Source organism: Ovis canadensis, chromosome 14 (genome assembly GCF_042477335.2).
Source record: "Ovis canadensis isolate MfBH-ARS-UI-01 breed Bighorn chromosome 14, ARS-UI_OviCan_v2, whole genome shotgun sequence".
NCBI lineage: Eukaryota > Metazoa > Chordata > Mammalia > Artiodactyla > Bovidae > Ovis > Ovis canadensis.
In genome coordinates, this window is record NC_091258.1 from 15456670 (window position 1) to 15480269 (window position 23600).

The 23600-nt window shown below is 44.4% G+C and overlaps 1 protein-coding gene across 6 annotated transcripts in view; it reads right to left on the reverse strand.

Moving 5' to 3' along the window:
- Positions 1 to 23600, reverse strand: part of WDR59 (WD repeat domain 59) — an 81958-nt gene that overhangs the window by 27902 nt on the left and 30456 nt on the right. For all 6 annotated transcript variants that reach the window (XR_011248512.1, XM_069549587.1, XM_069549586.1 and 3 more), the window contains 11 exons: positions 22990 to 23078; positions 18168 to 18284; positions 14895 to 14972; positions 12350 to 12506; positions 8773 to 8852; positions 7722 to 7854; positions 7464 to 7588; positions 5415 to 5579; positions 2563 to 2658; positions 2251 to 2407; positions 1522 to 1591 (listed from right to left, as the gene is read on the reverse strand). Coding sequence is in view for 5 of the 6 variants with exons in the window: in XM_069549587.1 (XP_069405688.1) it covers positions 1522 to 1591; positions 2251 to 2407; positions 2563 to 2658; positions 5415 to 5579; positions 7464 to 7588; positions 7722 to 7854; positions 8773 to 8852; positions 12350 to 12506; positions 14895 to 14972; positions 18168 to 18284; positions 22990 to 23078 (1267 nt within the window). In the remaining variant the exon portion in view is untranslated. The remainder of the gene's footprint in view (positions 1 to 1521; positions 1592 to 2250; positions 2408 to 2562; positions 2659 to 5414; positions 5580 to 7463; positions 7589 to 7721; positions 7855 to 8772; positions 8853 to 12349; positions 12507 to 14894; positions 14973 to 18167; positions 18285 to 22989; positions 23079 to 23600) is intronic.

Consider the following 23600-nt stretch of genomic DNA (forward strand, 5'->3'; position numbering starts at 1 on the left):
GTGATTGTTTTCTAGTCCAACCTTTGGAATAATGAACCTGGTGTCATGAAGGGGCTTCTCTGGCATTTAACTCCCAGTTCTTGTGGGGCCAGTTTCTCATCTGCCTGAGTTACTGCAGAGACAGGCAAACTCCCAAGACAGCAGTAGCATCTGCTCATGAACTTTCTTTCTTGTTAGCTTAGCTATTTATTATTAAGTTTGCTAATTATATCATATACAATATAACCAGGTGTTTGTAGCAAGAGTGTTTCCAAGTTATTCTGGCCATCAGACTGCAGAACCAAAAGACTTAGGCATAATATTTAAGTTAAGAAACCACTAGTATGGGGGTGGTTGTAAATGTATGGGGTCAGGGGTATGTGTTCTCTACATTCAACTTTGCTATGAACCTAAAACTGCTCTAAAAGATAAAGTGTATTAATTAAGAAAAAAATTTACAATATGATACAGTCATTCAGCTCTGAAGTATATATGTAAGAAAAATGAAAAAATACATATCCACACAAATATCTGTACAGAATGTTCATAGCAGCATTATTTGTAATGGTCAAACAGTGGAAACAATGCCAATGTCTGCTGACTGGTCTGAATGAATAAAAAAATATGGTATATACACATGTGATGGAATATTATTTGGCAATAAAAAGAAATAACTGTACAGGCTATAACATGTATGACCCTTACAAATATACTAAGTGAAAAGAGTCAGTAAAAAAGGAACACACATATAATGCCATATACATGAACTGTCCAGAATTAGGCAAATTTATAGAGAGAAAGTAGGTAAGTGTTTGCCCAGGGCTAAAGGAATGGGGGACTTGGGAACTAGGGTGACCCCCTAAGGAATTCAAAGTTTCTTTCTGGTATAATTACAAGGTTACAGATTGATTTTAGGGATGGCTGGCTGCACATCCACTGCACATGTGTGGTAATGTTAAGAATGATCAGTTGGTGTTGAAAGAAAAATGTGAGTGTTAGTTGCTCAGTCATGTACAATTCTTTGCGACCCAATGGACTATATCCACCAGGCTTCTCCGTCCACAGAATTCTCCAGGCAAGAATACTGGAGTGAGTAACCACTCACTCCCTTCTTCAGGGGATCTTCCCAACCCAGGGATTGACCCAGATCTCCTGCATTGCAGGCAGATTCTTTACCATCTGAGCCACCAGACGGTACACCTTACCCTATTAGTGTTATGGGACTATAAATAATCTCTTTTGCTATTTTTCTAGTTTTATTTAACGTTCAGATAATACTTTAGCACATTAAGGGGGGACAGCACATTAAAACAGCACTTGCCTTGTTTTGACAAACACACTTTTATCAAGCAATTCCTCCCAGTAGTAACTTAATAGTAGAAATCTCAGCTTAGGTGCAGTTTAATGAACCTTAATCTTTTGGGAATAAATTTTATAATGAGCACTTGCTCATAACTAACACAAACTGTCCAAAAGCAAATTCCCACATGTCTGCTCACTTCTGGCCCATGAATGTAGCTTATGCCTGCATCTCCCACTCACCTTGGAGTAGGCTCAGTAGGAGAGACTGCTCGGTGCATCGTCATGGGCCTTGTGAAATACACCAGATACCCTGTCAAAGGAGACATCACACATGCACATCAAGGTCACTGAGCTGATCGTGGGAAATCTTAAGACGGTACTGGTTAATCTTTTTTCTACTTCAACACACCTGAAGGATAAGACACAGTATTTTAAGTTGCAGGGGCTCATGACTGCAGCCGTACTTAAGACAAAGATCAGAATCTCCAGGATCGGGACTTTCCTAGTGGTCCAGTGGTTAGAATCTGCCTTCCAATGCAGGGGATGTGGGTGGTTGGGGACCTAAGATCCCACAGGCCTTGGGGCAACTAAGCCCAAGCACCACAGCCAGAGCACCAGTGCGCTGCAACGAAACCCAGTGCAGCGCCCCCTAAAAGAATCTCTAGGATCCAGGAGAGACAAGGATGTATGTGGTTTGGAAAAGTTTTCACAGGTGTTTTGTATTTCCTACATACATTCTCAATATTCTGAGTCAAGACTCAAATTCACACTTATCAGAATGAAAAAAGTTAAGACCATAATTCTGCTAAACATTCTTAGAATATGTCTGTAAATGCCAATCCAGCTCAGATAACACTATGATGGAAATCTTTTGAGTTCTCAGGAAATTAAGAAAAATTTTCTGATGGAAATTTTTATAGAGACATTCTTTGTCTCAAATCTAGAATCAGAGAACCAAAAAAAACCTACCTGCCCCACAGAACCTGGCCCCCGATGTTCTGGGAAAGGGAATATTGGCATCCTGGTAGGACCCGTAGGCGGTGGTCACCCGGGCGAATGTTGGTAGGGGCGGCGTGACGGAGTTCGGGAGTGCGAAGGGGTTGCTGGAAGCACTGTCTTCTTGGTTCTGAAATTTTAAAGTCAAAGAGACTAAAACCCATAATCGGTCTTCAAGATGAATTACAAAATAGGATGCATTATTACATGATCAGGGAGCCCAGGACTTTAGGAAGGAGAAAGGAAACAAAAGCCCCAGGCAGAGATAGGCAACAAGGATCCCACCACAAAAGACTCCAGGCAGGAGACGAGCTGGCGCAGGCAGGGCTCCAAACAGCTCTGGTTGCGTTTCACTTTTTGCAGGGAAGTGTCTTTCAGGATCTAGAAAAGGCACAAAACACAGTCAAGAAGAGCAACAAACTTCCTCCTGATTTGCTTTTATTGTGAGAAGCGCTGGAAGCAGTGACGATGCTCGGTGACCAGAGTGTGGCTGTGTCCGAGGCTGCCAACACAACATGCTGCTTTCCACCTGTCCAAGAGGCTCAGAGAGAAGACTCCTTTGTGAATGCTCTTCCAGAAGCCCTTTCCTTTGCCAGGGCACGCACACACGCTGGCTTTGAGATGGCACATTTCTTGTATTAGAATGACCATTCTTCCTTAACAGTGAATTCTACTCCTTGGTTCTCCCCCAGCCCTCCCATGGAGGATTTCTCATTCCTCCATGAGAAATCTCAGTACCACTTGGAAGTAACATCCTCCAGTCTGAACTGAAAACGGCTCAAAGTGATACATACACGACAGAGGGAATAGATTCCATCTTCTTTGTTTCATTTCAGCTGCACTTGCAGCTGTGGGATTTAGTTCCCCAACCAGGGACTGAACCCAGGCCCTTGGCAGTGATAGCATGGAGTCCTAACCATTTGATTGCCAACGAATTCCCAGATGTCACTTTAGTGAAAACTGGAAAGTACCTTTTTTTTGATCCTTTAAAAATATAAAATCTGACATTTTAAAGTACATGCTATAGGTATCAGAGAAGGCAATGGCAACCCACTCCAGTACTCTTGCCTGGAAAATCCCATGGACAGAGGAGCCTGGTAGGCTGCAGTCCATGGGGTCTCAAAGAGTCAGACACGACTGAGTGACTTTGCTTTCACTTTTCACTTTCATGCACTGGAGAAGGCAATGGCAACCCACTCCAGTATTCTTGCCTGGAGAATCCCAGGGACGGGGGAGCCTGGTGGGCTGCCGTCTATGGTATCGCACAGAAGTGGACACGACTAAAGCGACTTAGCAGCAGCAGCTATGGGTATAAACTGGCATACACATACTGAAGACAGGCATGCCAATTGGACCTGGGCTGTCTAACACGGAAGTCATTACCCACATGGGGCTACTAAGCACATGAAGTGTGCTCGGCCAGTCTGGACCAAGATGTGTCGTAAACATAAAACTTACACCAAAAGCTGCAGGCTTAGGATAAGAAAGGGAAAAAAAGAGAAAGCTATCTCAATAATGTTTATATTGCTTACATGTTGATATGATAACACTTTGGATATTCTAGATTAAATAAAAATATTACTGAAATTAATCTACCTATTACTTTTTTTTAGGATGGCTACTAGAAAATTGAAAATTCCATGCAGTCTACATTTCATTTCTATTGGATACCACTGAACTAGACCTTTAAAGCACTTCCTTATCCTATCATTTTTATACCAATAGAAAAATCTCTTTTTTATATGTTCAAATGAGGCAACAAAATGTTCAGATTACCAGGACAAGATGTCAAATACCACAAAACCTGAGTAATTAGCATTTCAGAGACTCTTACGAAGCTTAAAGTTTCCTGGTTACCTATCATACCCCAAGAAGATGGAACAATCAAGTGAGTCTAATACAAACTAGGCAAAAATGAACAGCAATCAGGTCAAGCTGGTGCCATTAGGACATTTTCACTGATTTCCCATATGATGCCGCTCAGATGGAAGAAGGCATATCATCCTAGCTTGAGGGCCATTTTTATGAGGATTCCGCCTGATCGGCTCTGTGTGAACTGACATATCAAGTTTCCGAACCTATCCAGGTCAAGAGGAAACGCCAGGCTGTTAGGGGAAGCCCACCCTGGCCAGGCACCGTAGTAACCACTTGCATGAGCTGCTTTATGACAGGAGGCCCTGAGAAGGAGCACAGAAGAAATAAGCCACCAGCAACCGGAAGAGTGCGGGAAAGGTCAAAAGGAGACACCAGGTGTCCGACCACCTCCCAGAATCCTTCTCGCTGCATCCGTCTTGGCTGAACAAGGCAGGCACCACCAGGAAGGCTCTGAGCCAGAATGGCTGGCTAAAGACAATCCGGAAACCCATCACCATAAAACCAAGACTGCAAGTCATGTAGCAGAGCAGTTCTCCTGGGTTCCCTTACCCTCCTGCTCTCCTCCCGGGCGCCCTTCCGAATAAAATCTCTTGCTTTGTCAGCGCGTGTCTCCTCAGACAATTCATTTCCAAGTGCTAGACAAGAGCCCAGTTTCAGGCCCTGGAAGGGGTGCCCCCTACTGCAACAAGACTATTCCCCTTCATTCAGGCACCACAGTCATAACATACACCCCACCTAACTTGTCCCAACTTGTCCAGCAAGCCAGCCTCACTCTTAAGTGACAACATCTCTTCTTATGGAACAGATTTTTTTAATGACCTTAAGTATTTTTTTTTTCTGATTAGAAATTATCTTGTAGCTTCAGAATATATTTTGCCTATAGTTTCCAAATAAATGAAGTTGTACTGTATTAAGCTGGGATCTCATAGCTTTAATGAGATCTGTGAGCAGATTATATGCAATTACAGAACTGCCTATTATTTACATGCACTATTTCTGAAGTTACATGCAACATCTGTGCCAGTTTTTCTGCAAAAGGGTCTATGATTTCCATTAGACTTTCAAAGGGGGGTAGGTCCCTGACCCAAAGAGATTAAGAAACAACACTCGGGATTTTCTACACAAAAAGAATACAACTGTTAAAACTCATATGAGGAAGGACAGATGACGTCCAAATCTTAACAGCGGTGTTTTCATTCAGCTTTACTACTCAACTCAGACCCTGAGGGCGCCAGGGAGAGCCTGCACACACAGAGGCCCACCTTGAGCAGCTTCGCTTTCATGGTGGACGTGATGGTGGTGGGGTTGATGAACTGGAAGGAGGGGGCGGCGTGGTTTGGGTACTGCGCGGGGAACTTCACCAGCATCTTGACGCGGTGGCTGCTGCAGTGCGCCGACACTGTGCAGCTCCTGTCTGCTGCGTCCATCTGCGGGGGGCCGATCAAGAGCTGCTTTAGAGAGGAACCGCAAGGGGTCTTCAGAGGCAGACAGGCGCGAATAAGGTAGCAGAATGCTCTAGGTTGCTGGTAACAGAGCCAAGGGAGAGAGTCTCCCAAGACAAATAATAGCGCAGGTGTGGACAACTCTTTTTCAAAATGGGTTTTCAATTTTAGCACTGGCTTAATAAGCTCAAAGTGTTCTGACTTAGAAAAGCTTGATCTCGAAGCTGTGAGATAGGCTGAAGCTTGTTATATCTATTTGGAGATGGGAAAACAAAGCAGGAAGATGTTAAAAACCTCACTCAAGTTAAAAGCACTCCTGGGAAAATCCATACAGACTGAAAAAAGATGAGTGTCTATCAGCCAGGCGCTGGGGAGAAAGGAAACAGGAAGATGCTGCGAAGGGATGTAGGATTTCTTTGGTGATGATGAAAAACGCTCTGAAAGTAGCAGTGGTGATGATTTGTAAATCATGGGTTTGTAAATGTACTAAGAACCATTAAATTATACACTTTAAAAGGGTGAGTTGTGCGGTATGTGATTTTATTCTGTTTTATTTTATATTCTTTTATGGCTGTGCCTCACAGCATGTGGGATCTTAGTCCCCCAATCGGGGATCGCACCTGTGCCCACCACAGCAGAAGCACGGAATCTTAACCACTGGACCACCAGGGAAGTCCCTTCCGGTAATTTTTAAAAAGCAGTCCTGGGAAAGGAACCAAACTCTCCTTCTTGGACTAGATCACTGGGCAGCCCAGCTGTTCTCAGCTGGGACAGAGGGAACAAAACTGAGTTGACGGAGATAACCAGTCCACCAGAGAGGCCATTACCCCTTTCAATTTCTTGTAGTGCCAACTAGAGACGGCAGCTGGGGGACAGTGAAAAGAGCCACACGTGCGGGGAGCCTGGAGACTGGGATTCAAACACCTGCTCAGCTCGGACAAGTTACTCCATTTCTTAGTGTCTCTATTTCCTCGTCTGTAAAGTGGGGATAAGACCACTTAATTCAGAGCTGCTTTAAAGGCCAAAGGAGACAACTAAGTGCGCAGACCCAGGCCTACTGTTAATGGAATCTGGGCAAAAGCAAAACTCATCAAGTTTAAAACTCCTTCACAGAGACTCAGTTCTCTGAAGCCAAGTGTTTCAATACCCGCCCTAAAGGAAAAAGGTAAGCCTCTCCAAGTTAAATGAACAAAGAGGCTGGGTCACCTTCTTTCTATGAATCTAAACCACCAAGGAAATAACCAACTGCTAAAGCAAGCACAAAGAACCTTGGAGAATAAGGAGGTTGGCTTTCAAACTCAGCCCTGCCATTAACTTCACCAGCAGCCTCCGCCAAAACACTAAACCTTCCCAGATCTGAGCACCTTCACATAGGGTCAAATAAGTGCTGGAGCATCTAAGGAGATTTTAAGACATACGAGCATCCGTTTATCCCTTAGTTCATCTTATGAGAGCACAATAGCGTAAAGGGGAAAAAAACTTGTATTTATTAAAACATTTCTTTCTTTAAAATAGATGGGACTGGCTTCCCTGGTGGCGCAAAGTGGTAAAGACTCCACCTGCCAATGAAGCAGACGCAAGAAACGAGGGTTCATTCTCTGGGTTGGGAAGATCCCCTGGACTAGGAAATGGCAACCCACTCCAGTATTCTTGCCTGGAAAATTCCATGGGGTTGCTAAGGGTCGGACACAACTGAACAACTAACAGTTGTTAGTTAACAGTTAATTATTTCTTTACAAAACCGAAACAAGAAAGCAAGGACACAGACTTCCCTGTTAAAGCAGAAAAGCCATTTGCTAGCCCAAATCATGGCTGAAACAGTCCCCTCGGCCACCAACCGCAAGCATGAGAGACAGAAAACCCGAGCACCTCCACGTTCACATTGCGAATCTGCACGTTGATCAGAGAGAACTCCTGCTGCAGAGTCTGAGGCAGGCCCAGCTGCTCTGATTTCTTCTCCTCCAAGAGACTGCTTGGGGGGTCTTCCTTTAAGACTAGCGGAAAAGACAGGGTCACTTGTTGGAAAACATTTCTGAAATGCATTCAGAGGGCAGTTCTGGGGTATCTACCACAACTCAGAGATGCAGAGAGGGGCACCATACCTAGAACATCAGTGTGACCAATTACCTTCTTCCTCCCCATGGCTGGAGTTGTGCTGGTGATCTGTGTCCTGGGTGTGAAGGATCTTCTCAGGTTCCGGGAGAAGGGCAATGCTCTCAATGAATTCATCAACACCATCTAAGATGTCATTTGCACAAAGCTGCAAAGGAGAGAAATGTTAGCCCCAAACCAATACAATCAAAATGGGTTTTGCCCATACCCTACTCTCCCTGGTTAAACACACGGGAAAACAGACTATTATTCTACCCCAGAAAATGTTTTATCAGGTTCATAGCTTTTGAAAATCTCAGAAAACCTTTTAAACTTCAAGCTTTGATGGAGTTATCAAGCCAGCCAAGAGCAAAAATATAACTTAAAAGCATTTGGAGCATATGGCACTTTCTGGAGGAAAAAAATTTAAACAGCAGTAAGATGATCATGTTTCACCAAAATGCTCAAGAGTGACTTGGTCCTAAGCAGTTTAGCAAATCTGTCTCGGCATTTTCTATCCACTGTGCACAGAGCGCTGTGTGGGATGGAATATAAGTGAGACATCATTCCCACCTTCAAGGAACTTTGCCACTGGAGGAGAAGACAGAACCCTGTAACGGGGCAGGGCAAAGTGAGGGCCAAGAAAGCAGTTTGCACCTGGGACCATGGTGCCTCACGTAAGCACAGATACAGTTCATGGGGCACAGACTGGAAAGGGCTTCACACAACAGGTGTTGCTGATGAATGTGGAGGACTCTGCCCTGTGCCAGGGTAGATTCCCTAGCCCATTGGTGAGAGAAAGAAAGGATGCCCCCAGGCCACCTTCTCAGTACTCTAACCCACACTATCTTAGACCAGGGCAAGAGGGAAAAAAGACATTCACAGGCTTTGCATCCTTGAAGTTCTGACACTGCCGCTGGCTCCTGAAGACCTCAAAGCCTCAGTGCAGTAAACCCGAGCCAGTCGGCCAGCCAGCCAGTGCGTATTAAGCATCTATCACGCATCCTCTAACTTCTGCAACTAGCAGATCTTCTAAGCTTCTGGCATATCGCGTTAACATTCTTCCACAACAACACGGAATACATACCCTTTGCATCTGGGAATCCACCCGCCACATTCTCAAGGTCTGATCCCGTGACCACGTAACCAGTTGGTAGTCCTTGGACCCTGGAAATCACCAGATAAGAATCCTGACGTTTTCCTGGATTCAACATCACATTTGTTCCAGGTTCAGATGGAGGGAGATTCATTCATTCATTCATTTGTCCATGTAACAAATATTTATGGAACACCTCCTATATGCCAGGCACTGTTCTAAGTACTAGGACTACAATATGAACCAAGAATCTGTCTTTACAGATCTCACATTCAAATGGTGGAAACAGACAACCACACAACAGCATGCCCGGTGGTGATAGAGTTGTTAAAAAACACTGTGGGATAACTGGATAGAGACTGACAGGGGAACCATTTTTAGACAGGACTTCTCATAGGAAGTCACATTTGAGCAGAACCTTAAACGAAGTGAAATAAAAGCCGGCAAATTAGCAGGTGAAGAGTGATGCTAGAATTTAAGGTCTCACTGAACTTTCACCTCCACAAATGTTCTATCTTTTCTGTTCCAGAGGAGCGGGGAATGAATAGGCTGTTTGTAAAACATACTGCTTTAAATGCATCATGACATCTTACTGTTTAAAAGAATTTTTTGGTAAATTGTTATTTACCAAATCTCTTGTATTTGTTAAAACATTTCTTTCTTTAGAATAGATGGGAATGGCTTCCCTGGTGGCGCAAGTGGTAAAGAATCCACCTGCCAATACAGCGGATACAAGAGACGGGGGTTCGATCCCTGGGTTGGGAAGATTTTACACGTCTCGTAATAAAAGGAATAATCGATCTTTATTAGTCTTAACTGAATTTATATTTCCACACAACAGGGCTAGTCAAAGGGAAATTACTCTTACAAGGTTCAAGGTGGTTTCTAAAAGAGCTTTATGGAAGATCAGGACATTTCAGGGTGATTCTGTAGTATCCAGAATCTTCTTTATGGTTTAATCTTCAGAAAGTAAACAACCTGGAAATAATTTCATCTGACGCCCTCATTTTATGCATGGGGAAACAGAGGCAACAGAGACTCTGGGATCGGGGGAAGGGATGGTTAGGGAGTTTGGGATGGACATGTACACACTGCTATATTTAAGACGAATGACCGACAAGGACCTGCTGTATAGCACAGGGAATTCTGCTCAAATCCAGCCTGGATGGGAGAGGGGTTTAATGGAGAATAGATACGTGTATATGCATGGTTGAGTCCCTTTGCTGTCCACCTGAATCTGTCACACTTAGCCAGGTATACTTCAACACAAAAATAAAAGTTTACCAAAAAACGTCCCTTCTCTTTGTCACTGCCTTCAGCCAAGCCTTCACTCAACGTTTTAATACATTCCTGTGCACAACAAGCAAGACAGCAAGTATTTTGAGCTACCGCCTGTCGTAAGTCCCACCATCCAGCCCATGTCCACAGCAACAATTTTCTGACTCTACAGCCAGCCTCTTTTCTCTTCTGGGGGGCAAGCCACAGGGCACGTGGGATCTTAGTTCCCTGACCAGGGATTGAACTCGCACCGCCTGCTTTGGAAGCACAGTCTTCTATGGTCTGGAGCACCAGGGAAGTCCCCTCCAGCCTCTTTTCATGTCTCTGATAGTGAAGAAAAGTTATGCCTCATTCCTTTCTAAACCCAATTCCTCTACTTGGGCCTTTGGCCCTATTCCCTCCCATTTTCAAAAGACCTCTGCTTTCCTATATACTCCCTTTTTTCATCTTCTCCTTGCCTTCAAATCAAGAGGGAAGCAGCCTCTGCCCTTGCCTCTGAAGGCAACCTCATTCACAAAACCAGTTCCCGCTGCCTCTGTTTCTGCTGTCTCATAATCAGGCTTCCCTCCTCAATCTGCTTTCGGAACTGTTCTCTTAACGATCATATGGCTTCCTATTTATACCTACTTACACAATTAAGCGCTTCTCTTATGCTGCGTGGAGATCCTTCAGCAAAACCTGAAACCAATGACCTCCGCTTCCTTCACAAAGCATCCTTCTCCGTGGACCACAACATCCTGATTCTCTTCCTACCTCTGAGAGGTCCTTCCCCACAGTGAAAACCAACATCAAAGTCTGAGGTGGGCCAATAAAAAATGACTAAGAGGACACGGCAGCAAAAATGAAATGGAACATCATTAGGTTGAGAAAGAAAGAAAATATAAGAATGCATGAAGGATGATTATATTTATAAAAGGTTCAAAAACAAATAAACCTAAACTATTTTTAGGGATGCAGGAATGGGTAGTAAAACTATAAACAAGATAACAGAAGTCATATTGTAAATGTTAGGACAGTGTTTACCTCTAGGGAAGGGAAAGAATTGTGATCAGGAAGCTTCTGATTTCTAGCAATGTTCTCTCTCTTGACCTTGGTGGTAGTTACTCAGATTTTCACTTTATAAACTGTACATATTTTATGTAATTTTGTACATGATGTATCTCACAATATAGGGAGTTTAGAAAAAAAAAAACACCCTATAACTTGTACTCAAAATTTCACTACTGGCTAGAACAGCCCTAATTTATACAATTCACCCTGCCAGCTCACAGATGACAGAGACAACTGAAAATGGGCTGTTAAAATACTTTTGACTGCAATCCAAAACTATAGGCCAACCTCTCCCTGTCAAATCATGGGGAAACTCTGTCGTCTCTTTTCTATGGCAAAGTGCAAGAGAATGTGTTGAAAGCTGAAGTCAAGCATGGAAACTGATGGGATAGAGACCAAGCAGCCTCACGTTTCTAGAAGCAGGAGAGATTATAGAAATGAAGATGGGAAAATCAAGAGGATCATCGAAAGAGTCCTTACAAAAACAATCCTGGAAGAGGCTTGTGAGGGTCACAAACGTGGGATAAGATGTCTGGTCTAATCCCAGGCCCACTAAAGACCTCTCCTGGACTCTGGACAAGTCACACCACTCCACTGCCTGGGGCTTTCCTTCTGTGATACAGAAAGGCCACGAATTTTACTTGTGGTCTGGAGAACGTTTAGAGAGCGTGGCAGTAAGATCTCAAGACAAGGGAGGCTGCAGCTGAACTCACCAAGTCGAGAGTAACTGCTCACTGGCCGTTACTGCTTCTACCCAGAAGAGAGTGCATCACTTCTGTCCATGTCTCAGGAGCCAAGTGGGTTACATGGCCAAACCTGTCTTCAAGGGGATGGGAGGTGAAACAGCCCTCTGTGTTTGTGAAGAGAACTGGGAATATGTGGTGGGTGGTACTGATGACGACTTTGCATCACCCTCATCAACACAGAGGGAAGGTGCAAGAGCCAGGGTTTTCAGAGTGTCGTGACCCTGGAGTTTTTCAGCTCTGGAAGTGACCCGACAGCAAAGCTACCAACCTCTTAGAAGCCCCTTCCAGGCAGGAGAGAGACTGCACAGAACACAAGAGAAGAAGACGGGCCTGGGGTGGAACCGCAGCCGCACACCCTATCACCCATCTACAATTAGGGGCAGGGGAACCCTGACTCCCGCTCGAAGCCAGCCCTGTTTCCACATCCTCCCCTTCGATCATGCAGCCCACCCTGACGGGAGCTGGAGGAAACTGGCCAGCGGTCCCCCACCCACCTTCCTTCTGTTTCCTCCACTGGAACTCCAGCACCACGTCATCGTGGCCCACGAAGGTATGGACTGGGGTGTTCAAGTCAAAGACATTCCACAAGAGCAGGCTGTTCTCCCTGCGCAGCTGGGGAGCCATCACCGTCACCAACCCGTTGCTGAAAGGCTGCGGCGAGAAAGGGAAGAGCAGGCATCATTCCAGGGGGCATCCGCTGAGTCCTGAGTTACCCAGCTGGGAGTTCTCGCCTAACTTAAACAAATGACCCACCTGGGGAACATTTTTCCAAATACCGTAAGCTAATGTCTACTTTTCGTTTGCTTTTCTTCTCTTTTCTTTCTTTACTGAAGGGAAGGACCACAGCAAGTAAAAGATAAAGTTAAGCCAAATAACTGGAGAAGAATGTTTTTTAATGTAAAATAAGCAAATGGCTCTGGAGGCTGCACCCTGGAACATACTGTTTCATACCCTAGCTCCTCTCACAAGACCCCCTGAGAGTTACTGAGTGCTTTCCTGGAATGAGGGTACAAGGCACACTGCAGGTGACTCGGGACAGCAAACAGCCCTGCCCTGTGGAAATGTACCAGAAGCACTCCTTCCCATGGCCCCCGAGACCACAGCCTTTCAAAAGAATTGAGTGTCCATGGCGCGGTCGTGTCCAGCTCTTTGCAACCCCATGGACTGTAGCCCACCAGGCTCCTCTGTCCATGGAATTCTCCAGGCAAGAATACTGGAGTGGGTTGCCATTCCCTTCTCCAGGGGATCTTCCTGACCCAGGAATCGAACCCTGGTCTCTTGCATTGCAGATGGATTCTTTGCCATCAGAGCCACCAGGGAAACCCATTTCAAAGGAAAACCTTTCCATTTCAGGACTAACACATCCCACTTATCAACACCAATCTGTGCAGTAGCTAAGAAGCCCACTTGGTTGATAAGCAGACTCTGTTCTCTAAGGAATAAACCGCAGCCACCTAAAAGAGCATGTTTACCCTTGCCTGTTCTCCTGGCAGCACTCTGAACTTTTCTGTTTATTTTTTAAAGCAAACGTATTAATCCAGAGAAGTATTTCAATTCACAAGAACAACGTCTGACTTCTTCCCAAGTGCTCCCAGATGTGAAGGCCAGTTAATACCCCAATGGCCTTCTGCACTCCACGACGCCCCAGGAACAGCCTGATGTATAAAGGAACCTTTACTCACCCTTGGGCTCCCTTTCAAGCTGACACTGAAGGAAATATATCATCTCTGATCAGCAGCAGTCAATGTGGCAAAACAGACGGAAGTTTGATAAGAGCCTACCCACTATATCTGCACCATTTTATGGTTGACACTTTTTCATACGGGGCTGTTTTTCAAAGAGAGAGCACACTGTACTGGTAGTAATACCACCGAACTGGACACTAAAGAATAGTGAGATTTACCACGATTTCAAAAAAGAGCAAGGAATATTAAAAACTATTCATATTTGACACAGGAGCAAGTTATTACTCAAAAAACATCAAGCGGCTTGTCCAAGGCCACACAAATATCAAACGGCTCATTGCAGCACTATTCACAAAAGCCAAGATAGAGAAACAACCTACTGTCCATCAATGGATAAAAACACGGAACCTACACAATGGAATATCACCCAGCCATGAAAAAGAAGGAGATCCTGCCATCTGTCACGGCACAGGTAGACCCTGAGGGCATTATGCTAAGTTAGATGAGTCAGAAAGAGAAGGACAGATACTCCACGGTGTTATTTATGTGCAGAATCTAAAAAGCAGAACTCAGAGAGATGGAGAGTAGAATGGTGGCTACAGGGGCTGGGAAGTGGAAGAAACGGGGAGATGCTGGTCAAAAGGTACAAGATGAGCTCTGGGGATCTAATGTACAGCGTGATGATTATGGTCAGTAATACCACATGGTATACTTGAGAGGTGCAAGAGAATATGACCTTAAATGTTCTTATCACAAAAACGAAGGGGTAATTATGCTAAGTGATGGAAGTGTTAATAAATGCTATAATGGTACAGCATTTATAGGAGTATAAATGCTATACTGCAGTATATTACACATAGTGGCATTATAGCGATAACTGTCTGGCAATACACAAATGTAACATGTCAACACGCTGCATAACTTGAACTTTCATCATGTGATATGTCAATTATATCTCAATAAAGCTGGAAAAAAATTAAATGGGATTGCTGGGCCCTAAACCCAGATCTTCTGGATCTAAAGCCAGAGTTCCTTCCAGCACAATTCACTGACCTCCAGCCTCTCAGCCCTCCAGCTCACCCTCCTCTTCGCCCTTACTGACCACCTTTACTCTGCCCAGCACCCAGCCCAGCTAGTCCATCGACGCTGGTACAGAGTCTCACCCAACGTTCCAAGGCAAAGTTTTAAACAGGTAACAGCTTTTACGCCGTCATTACCACCTTTGTCCCACCCCTAAACCAAGTCAGAAGGAGAAAACCACCTCACAAAGAAAATAAAAGAAAACGTGGCCGGCCCCTCACGTGCGGAACACCGAGATAATATTTCCAAGCGAGAGGAAGGGCAGCTCACTCACAGTGTATCTGGCCTTCCAGACAGGCACCTGGCAAGGAAGAATGTTGAGGTATTTCCGAGGCTGGCGGTAATCCCAGAACTGGAAGAAAGAAGCAGGATAATCTGTGAAATAAATGCCATTAAAACAACAAAAACAAACCTCAACTACTGAAAAAGCATAGCCTTTGAATTCCTTGCTTTCTGTCCTCTTAGACAGATTCAGCAGTGCCTCTGAGTCAGCCCCCAGGGCCATGCTCCTATGACAGAGATGCAAAGAAAACGCCCCTTTCACACTTAGAAACATTACAGGTGAAACACAGACTTCATGAGGGTCAGTCCTCGAGGCAGATCACTGCCAGTGTGCCTATTAAACCCCCTTCCCAGTTGGAAGGTAAAAGCGACTTTTTCATCCTGCATCACTATATACCACTGAGAGGAATTTAACTATGGGGTTGGCAAAAAAAAAAGTTTATTCAAGTTTTTCTATGACATCTTATGGAAAAACCTGAACAAACTTTTAGGCCAACCCAATACTAATGGGCTTCCCTGGTGGCTCAGACGGTAAAGATTCTGCCTGCCATGCAGGAGACCCAGATTCAGTCCCTGGGTTGGGAAGATTCCCTGGAGAAGGGAATGGCAACCCACTCCAGTCTCCTTGCCTGGAGAATCCCATGGACAGAGGAGCCTGGCAGGCTGCAGTCTACGGGGTCGCAAAGAGGCGGACACGACTGAGTGACTAGCACCATGCTAACAGGAGCTGAAATGTAGTGGCCGCTGACTGCTTATCAGTTGAGGGAGCAAGAACAGCTCTCCCGCGGCCATGCGAGAAAGCCAAAAAGTTTAAATAGAAATGACATCTGAACAATATTATTTTGAATATGGGACTTAATTTTGGCAAAAAGTGTTGTCAGAAGAAACAAGAATCACCTCCTACCATCCCGTTCTAATCCCATCCTCTCCAACCCCCTTTTTTCCTTTTTGGCCTAGCTCTAACCCTCAATTCAACAGTTTTACTGTTTACAATCTACAAAGTGAAGTGAAACTCATTCAGTGGTATCTTGTTCCAGTAGACTCCTTAGAATGTACAACAAAAAAAAACAATAAAAATTCATATAAATTAGAAACTAATAAACTGTCAGGTAAACTAAGTAAATGATTATGTAGGAAAAAAATGGCATGCATTCAGCCTTAACAACAAAATACTAAAAACAGTGATTATTATTACAAGCACTTCTAAATTGCTTCACTTTTTTATAATTATGTTATTTATACACATTCAGTAAAAAACTGTCTTTCTACCAGGATATACGGAAAAAATAAAATAACTATGCCAAAAATCTCATTTAATTCCTAAGCTAAAGGCAAATAGAAGGGGGAAGCTTTGAAACAGTGACAGATTATTTCCCTGAGAAATCACTGTGGACAGTGACTGCAGTCATGAAATTAAAATATGCTTGCTCCTTGGAAGGAAGCTACGATAAATCTAAGACAGTGTATTAAAAAGCAGAAACATCACAAAAGTCTCTACAATCAAAGCTATGGTTTTTCTAGTAGTTATGTGTTGATGTGAGAGTAGGACTATAAAGAAAGCTGAGCACCAAAGAATTGATGCTTTTGAATTGTGGTGCTGGAGAAGACTCTTGAGAGTCCCTTGTACTGCACAGAGATCCAACCAGTCCATCCTAAAGGAAATCAACCCTGAATATTCACTGCAAGGACTGATGCTGAAGCTGAAGCTCCAATACTTTGGCCATCTGATGCAAAGAGTCGACTCATTGGTAAAGACCCTGATGCTGGGATGAGATTGAGGGCAGGAGGAGAAGGGGGTGACAGAGGATGAGATGGCTGGATACCATCACTGACTCAACGGACTTGAGTTTGAGCAAACTCCAGGAGATAGTGAAGGACAGGGAAGCCTGGTGTCCTGTAGTCCATGGGTCCCAAAGAGTCAGTCGGACACAACTGAGTGACTGAACAACAAGCCAACTAGTAAGGAACAAGGACTGTGTTTCACATGTGGAAAGTGGCCTGTTATCTGCTTTATTACCCCTGGCATCCCAGCCTCAGGGGTAATAAAGCTGTCAGTGAATACTGACAAATTTGGAGACCTCAAAGAAAGAGGAGGATGGTTTCTTGCTCCTGAACTTGGGAAACAAGCTGATCAGGTTATGGGGACAAAAACTTAAGGCCAGAACAAACAAAGAGAAAAACTACTCTGGGCACATAAATGTAAATTACAAGTCTAGGGGATTTAGAAACCTCCAGACGGAAGTTAACTTTTAAGGCTGAGTGTATGATTCTAGCTTTGCTAACCATACCAAAAAGCTGTACATGCCTGTGTAAAGTGAAGAATTACATTGGTGAAGCCAATCACAAAATTGCTAAGCAAACATCTGCGGTCAAATCTTTGTCCTTCCAGGCAGAGACCTGACCACAAGGAGAAACTCCATGCCCCGCATCCTTTCAAACAAGGGTGCATATCACATTCCAAAGCCAGAGAACAAGCAAGAAACACTGCACTCTGAGAGAAACTGAGAATAACAGGCTTATTGACATAACGTAAATCCTTGAGCATTTCCTGCAAGTTAGAGTAGCGTCCCCAACCTTTTCGGCAACAGGGACCAGTTTCGTAGAAGACGACTTTTCCGTGGACCTGGGGATGGTGGTTTTGGAATGATTCAAGTGCATTACATTTGTTGTGCACTTTATTATTATTACATCGGCTCCACCTCAAATCATCAGGCATTAGATCCCAGAGGCTGGGGCCCCCTGAGTTAGAGAATCTCTAATGAAATAACTCCGTCCCTGACTTGTGCAATGCGGATGACCAAAAACATCCTAACTTTTGCAGATATGATAATCACATGTGAAAACTGCTGTTTTTCCACCCAGACTAATGGTCAACTTGGTAACTTTAATGACTGTGTGGGTTTTTCTCCTTTACTTGGGTATCTGTTGTGTTATTTTGATGAGCCAGTCCTTCAGAAATGGGACTTCCTGGTCGCATTTTGCAGAGTAAACTTCTAGTCCTTTCTAAATGTTTTTGTCTCTGACTTCCTTTCACAAACAGAAAGAAGACCCACCAAACAAACACAGGCGCCAAGTCAGACACGTGCTACTTCACCACTCCCCTGGTCCCCATCCCCAGTGAACCTGCCCGGCTCCCCAGGAAGCACACGTGCCCCTGAAACACACGCCAGGCTAACCAGCGGCAGCTTTCCTCCTGAAGGAAATGCTCGCGGCCCCCTGATGCCCCCAGACATGCTCCCCACCCTGCCCCAGCAGCGCCGCTCACCTTGACGGAGTTGTCTTGACTGGAGGTAGCAAGGATGTGCTCGCTGTCCGGGTGCCAGTCCAGGCCGTGGATCTTAGAGAGGTGGGCCGCGAGATACTCCACAGCCGTGCTGGGTTTCTGCAACAGGACCATCAGCCAGAGGCGGCACTTTACAAAGAGCTCAGCGCGTCCGCCTGAGCTGGACACAGCCTATCCCAGTCTGCTGGGTGGGGATACAAATATACCCCCAGAGGAACTCCCTGCTGGCCCAGGGTTAGGGCTCCACGCAGCCACGGCAGGGAGGAGGGGTTCAAACCCTGGTCAGGGAACTAAGATCCCACATGCAGCACAGCACAGTCAAAAGAAACAATTCTCAGAGGCCGTCTCTGCTCTTAAGAAACTCCATTTTGTTTTGTCTAAAACAAACAAAACAAGACTTCGCCAGCTCTCCCTCACGCATGCTCAGAACACCAGCCTGTGAGCCTAACCATCTTCTGCTCCCGGCACAGGCACACCTTAAAGAAGGCAGTGGGTGCGGCTCCTCTTTGGGACCACGGTCTGTGATTCCGGCTCCCCTTCTCACAATCACCCACAGAGTGGGACTGTGACATACAAACAGATCCACCCCAATCCTGCAGTAAAACCATCAACCTTTTTTGTTTAACTGAAGTATAGTTGATGTACAATATTATACAATAACCTCAGATATGCAGATGACACCACCCTTATGGCAGAATGTGAAGAGGAGCTAAAAAGCCTCCTGATGAAAGTGAAAGAGGAGAGCGAAAAAGTTGGCTTAAAGCTCAACATTCAGAAAACGAAGATCATGGCGTCTGGTCCCATTACTTCATGGGAAATAGATGGGGAAACAGTGGAAACAGTGTCAGACTTTATTCTGGGGGGCTCCAAAATCACTGCAGATGGTGACTGCAGCCATGAAATTAAAAGACGCTTACTCCTTGGAAGGAAAGTTAGGACCAACCTAGACAGCATATTGAAAAGCAGAGACATTACTTTGCCAACAAAGGTCCATCTAGTCAAGGCTATGGTTTTTCCAGTGGTCATGTATGGATGTGAGTTGGACTGTGAAGAAGGCTGAGCGCCGAAGAATTGATGCTTTTGAACTGTGGTGTTGGAGAAGACTCTTGAGAGTCCCTTGGACTGCAAGGAGATCCAACCAGTCCATTCTGAAGGAGATCAGCCTTGGGTGTTCTTTGGAAGGACTGATGCTAAAGCTGAAGCTCAATACTTTGGCCACCTCATGCAAAGAGTTGACTCATTGGAAAAGTCTCTGATGCTGGGAGGGATTGGGGGCAGGAGGAGAAGGGGATGACAGAGGATGAGATGGCTGGATGGCATCACCGACTCGATGGACGTGAGTCTGAGTGACCTCCGGGAGTTGGTGATGGACAGGGAGGCCTGGCGTGCTGCGATTCATGGGGTCACAAAGAGTCGGACACGACTGAGCGACTGAACTGACTGACTTATACAAGTTACAGGTATACAATATAGTGATGCACAATTTTTAAAGATTATAGTCCATTTTCAGCTATTATAAAATATTGACTATATTTTCCATGTTGTAGTAACACAGTATTATAGCTTACTTTATACGTAACAGTTTGCATCTCTTAATTCCTGCCCCTAAATTGCCCCTCCCCTCCTTCCCTCTCTCAGTGGTAACCACTAGCTTGTCATAGAGAATAAACTCTATCTGAAAACCACCAAGCTTACAGTGATCAAGCCCTAAGACTCCCAAAGAGAATGCGTACACATCACGAAAGAAAACAATACATGATTACCAAGTACATACAAAACAAATTCAGAAGGAAGCTTCAGAAATATACATTAAAACATTAAAAAAATTTTTAAGCAATCAAATTAGGAGATACTTGGAAATAATATTCAACATACTGAGGCAGCATTTGTCACTGCTGGTATACATATGAAATAGTATAATCTTTTCTAGGGAAAAGAAATTTGACAATTTTCATCAAAATGCTTAAAATTTTTCCTTTCTTAAGGGACTATTCTAATTTCACACAAAGTTTTAGGTACAAAAGATGTTCATCTTGTGCTATGTGGAACACCTAGGAAACCAGGAACATAATGAATGATATGATAAGGGGGAAGTAATTAAATGTTAGAATCAATTATTGTACAGCTATCTGATACAATATCATGCAGCCACTGAAGTTATACTTAGAAAAAGCTTATTATAACAGAGAATGTGAATTTATTTTAATGTTAAATGAAAAAAGTATGCATAACTATGTGTAAGATATGATAAACCGTGTCTTTAAAAGAGCACAAGGAAAATACCAAAACGTTAGCATGTGACTCTAGGCAATAGGACACAGATGGTTTTTATGTGCTCTTTTGTATTATTTCCTGTCATCAGCAATAGTCTATAAGGTTAAGAGTACAATCTCCAGAACCAGCCTCCCTGAGTTTAAATCTTGGCAACAAACTGTGCCTTAATTTACTCAGCTGCAGAATGGGGGTAATAATTGTAACCATTTTAAAGGCTATTTATAAAGAAAAATGAATCAATACACATAAAGTTCTTAGAACAATGCCTGCGCATAATAAACACTAAGAAATAGCAGTGTTACCAAGCATTCATGAGTCTGAGTGAAAACCCAACATCACCACTGATCCTGCACTTTTTGAAGCCTGAGATGCTTGCTGCCAACAGTCCTGCTTTGATACTAGAAAAGTGCCAGAGAAGTGAAATTACAACGAACAAGTTTTACAATCCATATGAACAGAAATCCTAAGTATTAATAGACAAAAAAAAAAAAGCTAAATCTCTTAAAACAAAATAGGTAACAGACTCGCTGAGGAAAGTCAGGCTTATGAGTGGACCAGAAAGAAGCCTATAAAAGAACAGCTCAGCAGTATCTTACAAGATAAGGAACATAGCCACTGTTTTGGAAAACCAGTCCTGGACTCATGGCTAAATACCACATTGTTTATTTTGCCTATGGTTCTGAAAACAGTCTAAGGCAAATAAATATGCATGTACTACAAATTAATCAAACATTTTATTTAAACTAGTTTTTATATTCAAATATTAGTTTTGTTGTTGTTCAGTCGCTAAGTCGTATCTGACTCTTTGCGACCCCACGGACTGTAGCCAGGCTCCTCTGTCCAGGGGATTTCCCAGGCAAAAATCCTGGAGTGGGTTGCCATTTCCTCCTCCAGGGGATCTTCCTGACCCAGGGATTGAACCTGCATCTCCAGCATTACAGGCAGATTCTTTACCACTGAGCCACCAGGGAACTCCTTAAATGTTATATCAGCAACAGACATGAATAAAGCTAATTGCCAATTGAAGAAATGAAGAGGGGTGAAGCATGGCTGTTAGCAGACTGAAGCAGAGAGACAGATATAAAAGTGACATAAAGAAGACGCACCATCCTTCTCCTTCTAAAATCACCTCGTCACTGAAGAGCCGTCCAAGGCGAGGGCTTTGACTAGCACACCACCTCCCCAGCAAGTCCTAGCACCCAACCCCGCAGCCTCCCCGTCTCTGCTTCACTCCCCTGTCCTCTCCCACGATCTGACTTTATTCCCTGCCGGCAGGGGAAGGGAGCAGGGCAGCAAAAAGCAATGCTGAGACAGGATGCCCAGCATCCCAGCTGGGACAGCCGCAGAACAAGTTTCGGGAAAACTGACAGTCGATCCTCCCCACAAAGGCAGGAGCTCTAGCCTCCCGTTTCACAGAGCAGGAAACTGAACCTCCATACCCGATCGCGTGCAAATCGACTGCCTTCTGCATCCTTACATCTGCGGGGGGGCCCTCTCCCTGACGCCGGCATGACAGGCTTGCCAGGACAACAGATGCCCAGGGCGCTTCACCCCTTTCCTGCCTCTCAGGGCTGTGGGCTGCTGCAGGGAGATTACACGGCCTGCAGGCCCTCTTTTGAGGCTGACAGGACTGGGAGACTTCTTTTTTAATTTTTGGCCACACCACTGTAGCCTGTGGGATCTTAGTTCCCTGACCAGGGACTAAACCTGTGTCCCCTGCAGTGGAAGCACAGAGTCTTAACCACTGGACTGCCAGGGAAGTCCCAACAGCTAAAAAAAAAAATTAAATCTCTTAAAACAAAATAGATAACAAGGGAAGTCAGGGTTATGAGTGGACCAGAGAGAAGCCTATAAAGGAACAGCTCAGCAGTGCATGTTTACGAGATAAGGGACATAGCTACTGTTTTGGAAAACCGGTCCTGGATTCATGGCTAAATACCACATTGTTTATTTTGCCTATGGTTCTGAAAACAGTCTAAGGCAAATAAATACGCATGTACTATAAATTATTCAAAAATTCTATTTAAACAATTTTTTATATTCAAATATTACTTTGAGAATATTTGGGCATACTGATTACCTGGCCCAGTGATTCAGATTCTGGATGGTGTATGTTCTAAAACAATGGATTTTCCCTCTGCAATCTGGGGCAGGGATAAGAAGCCCGATGACCATTCTAGAATGGTGTCTGGTTCCCCAGGCTTGACCTCCTCAGTGATACAACCACTATTACCACCTTTATTCCAAAGACAAGGAAACTGAGGCTTGGAGAAGTTTGTGGTTCACCTGATATAATCAGGAAGTAGCAAAATGGGACTGTAGCTTAGGTCAGGCCAAGTTCATTTTCTTAACCTGTGATCATAATGCCTCACTCCCCTATGTTCTTCAACACCAGTTTGGTCGGGAAGCAAATGTCACTTTGTACTAGGTTCTTAACACGGCAATTAACTATGCTGCCCAAGCTACCCTGGACAAGTCCTGCTGCTCACATCCTCTGGATACCCTCCTGGGGGAAAAAGAGATCACTTACCCGCTTGTCCCATATCCGTACATCTCCGTCATGACTGGTGGCAAGGCAATTAGCGTTTTTCTTATTCCATTTGACCTGTGAGGCACCCGCTGCAAAGCAAAATCAGGGGAAGAAAGCTGTTGCCCTCAACGCCTTCGGAACAGAGTGGAGCTTATCCAGGGGAGCTGGATAATGAGTTCCGGATGAATAAGAACAGAACTCTTCAAGCTTCTCTGACTGCATCAGCTCCACAGTGAGAGAGAAAATGAAGCCAAAAAAATAAATGAATTGACACATGGGAACAGGATCAGAGTCACCTAATTGAGGAAATAATCTCATGAGGGGAAAAAAAAAAAACTTCAGGCTACCTCTGAGTAGAATCAATAGGGAAATGTAGTTCCTTTTTTTCCACTTACTTATATATATTCACTTTAAATTTTTATTTTTATTTTTTTGGCTATGCTGGGGGCTTCCCAGGTGTCGCTAGTGGTAAAGAACCCACCTCCCAATGCAGGAGACCTCAGAGATGTGGATTCAATCCCTGGGTCAGGAAGATCCCCTGGAGGAGGAAATGGCAAGCCATTCCAATTTTCTTGCCTGGAGAATCCCACGGACAGAAGAGCCTGGAGGTT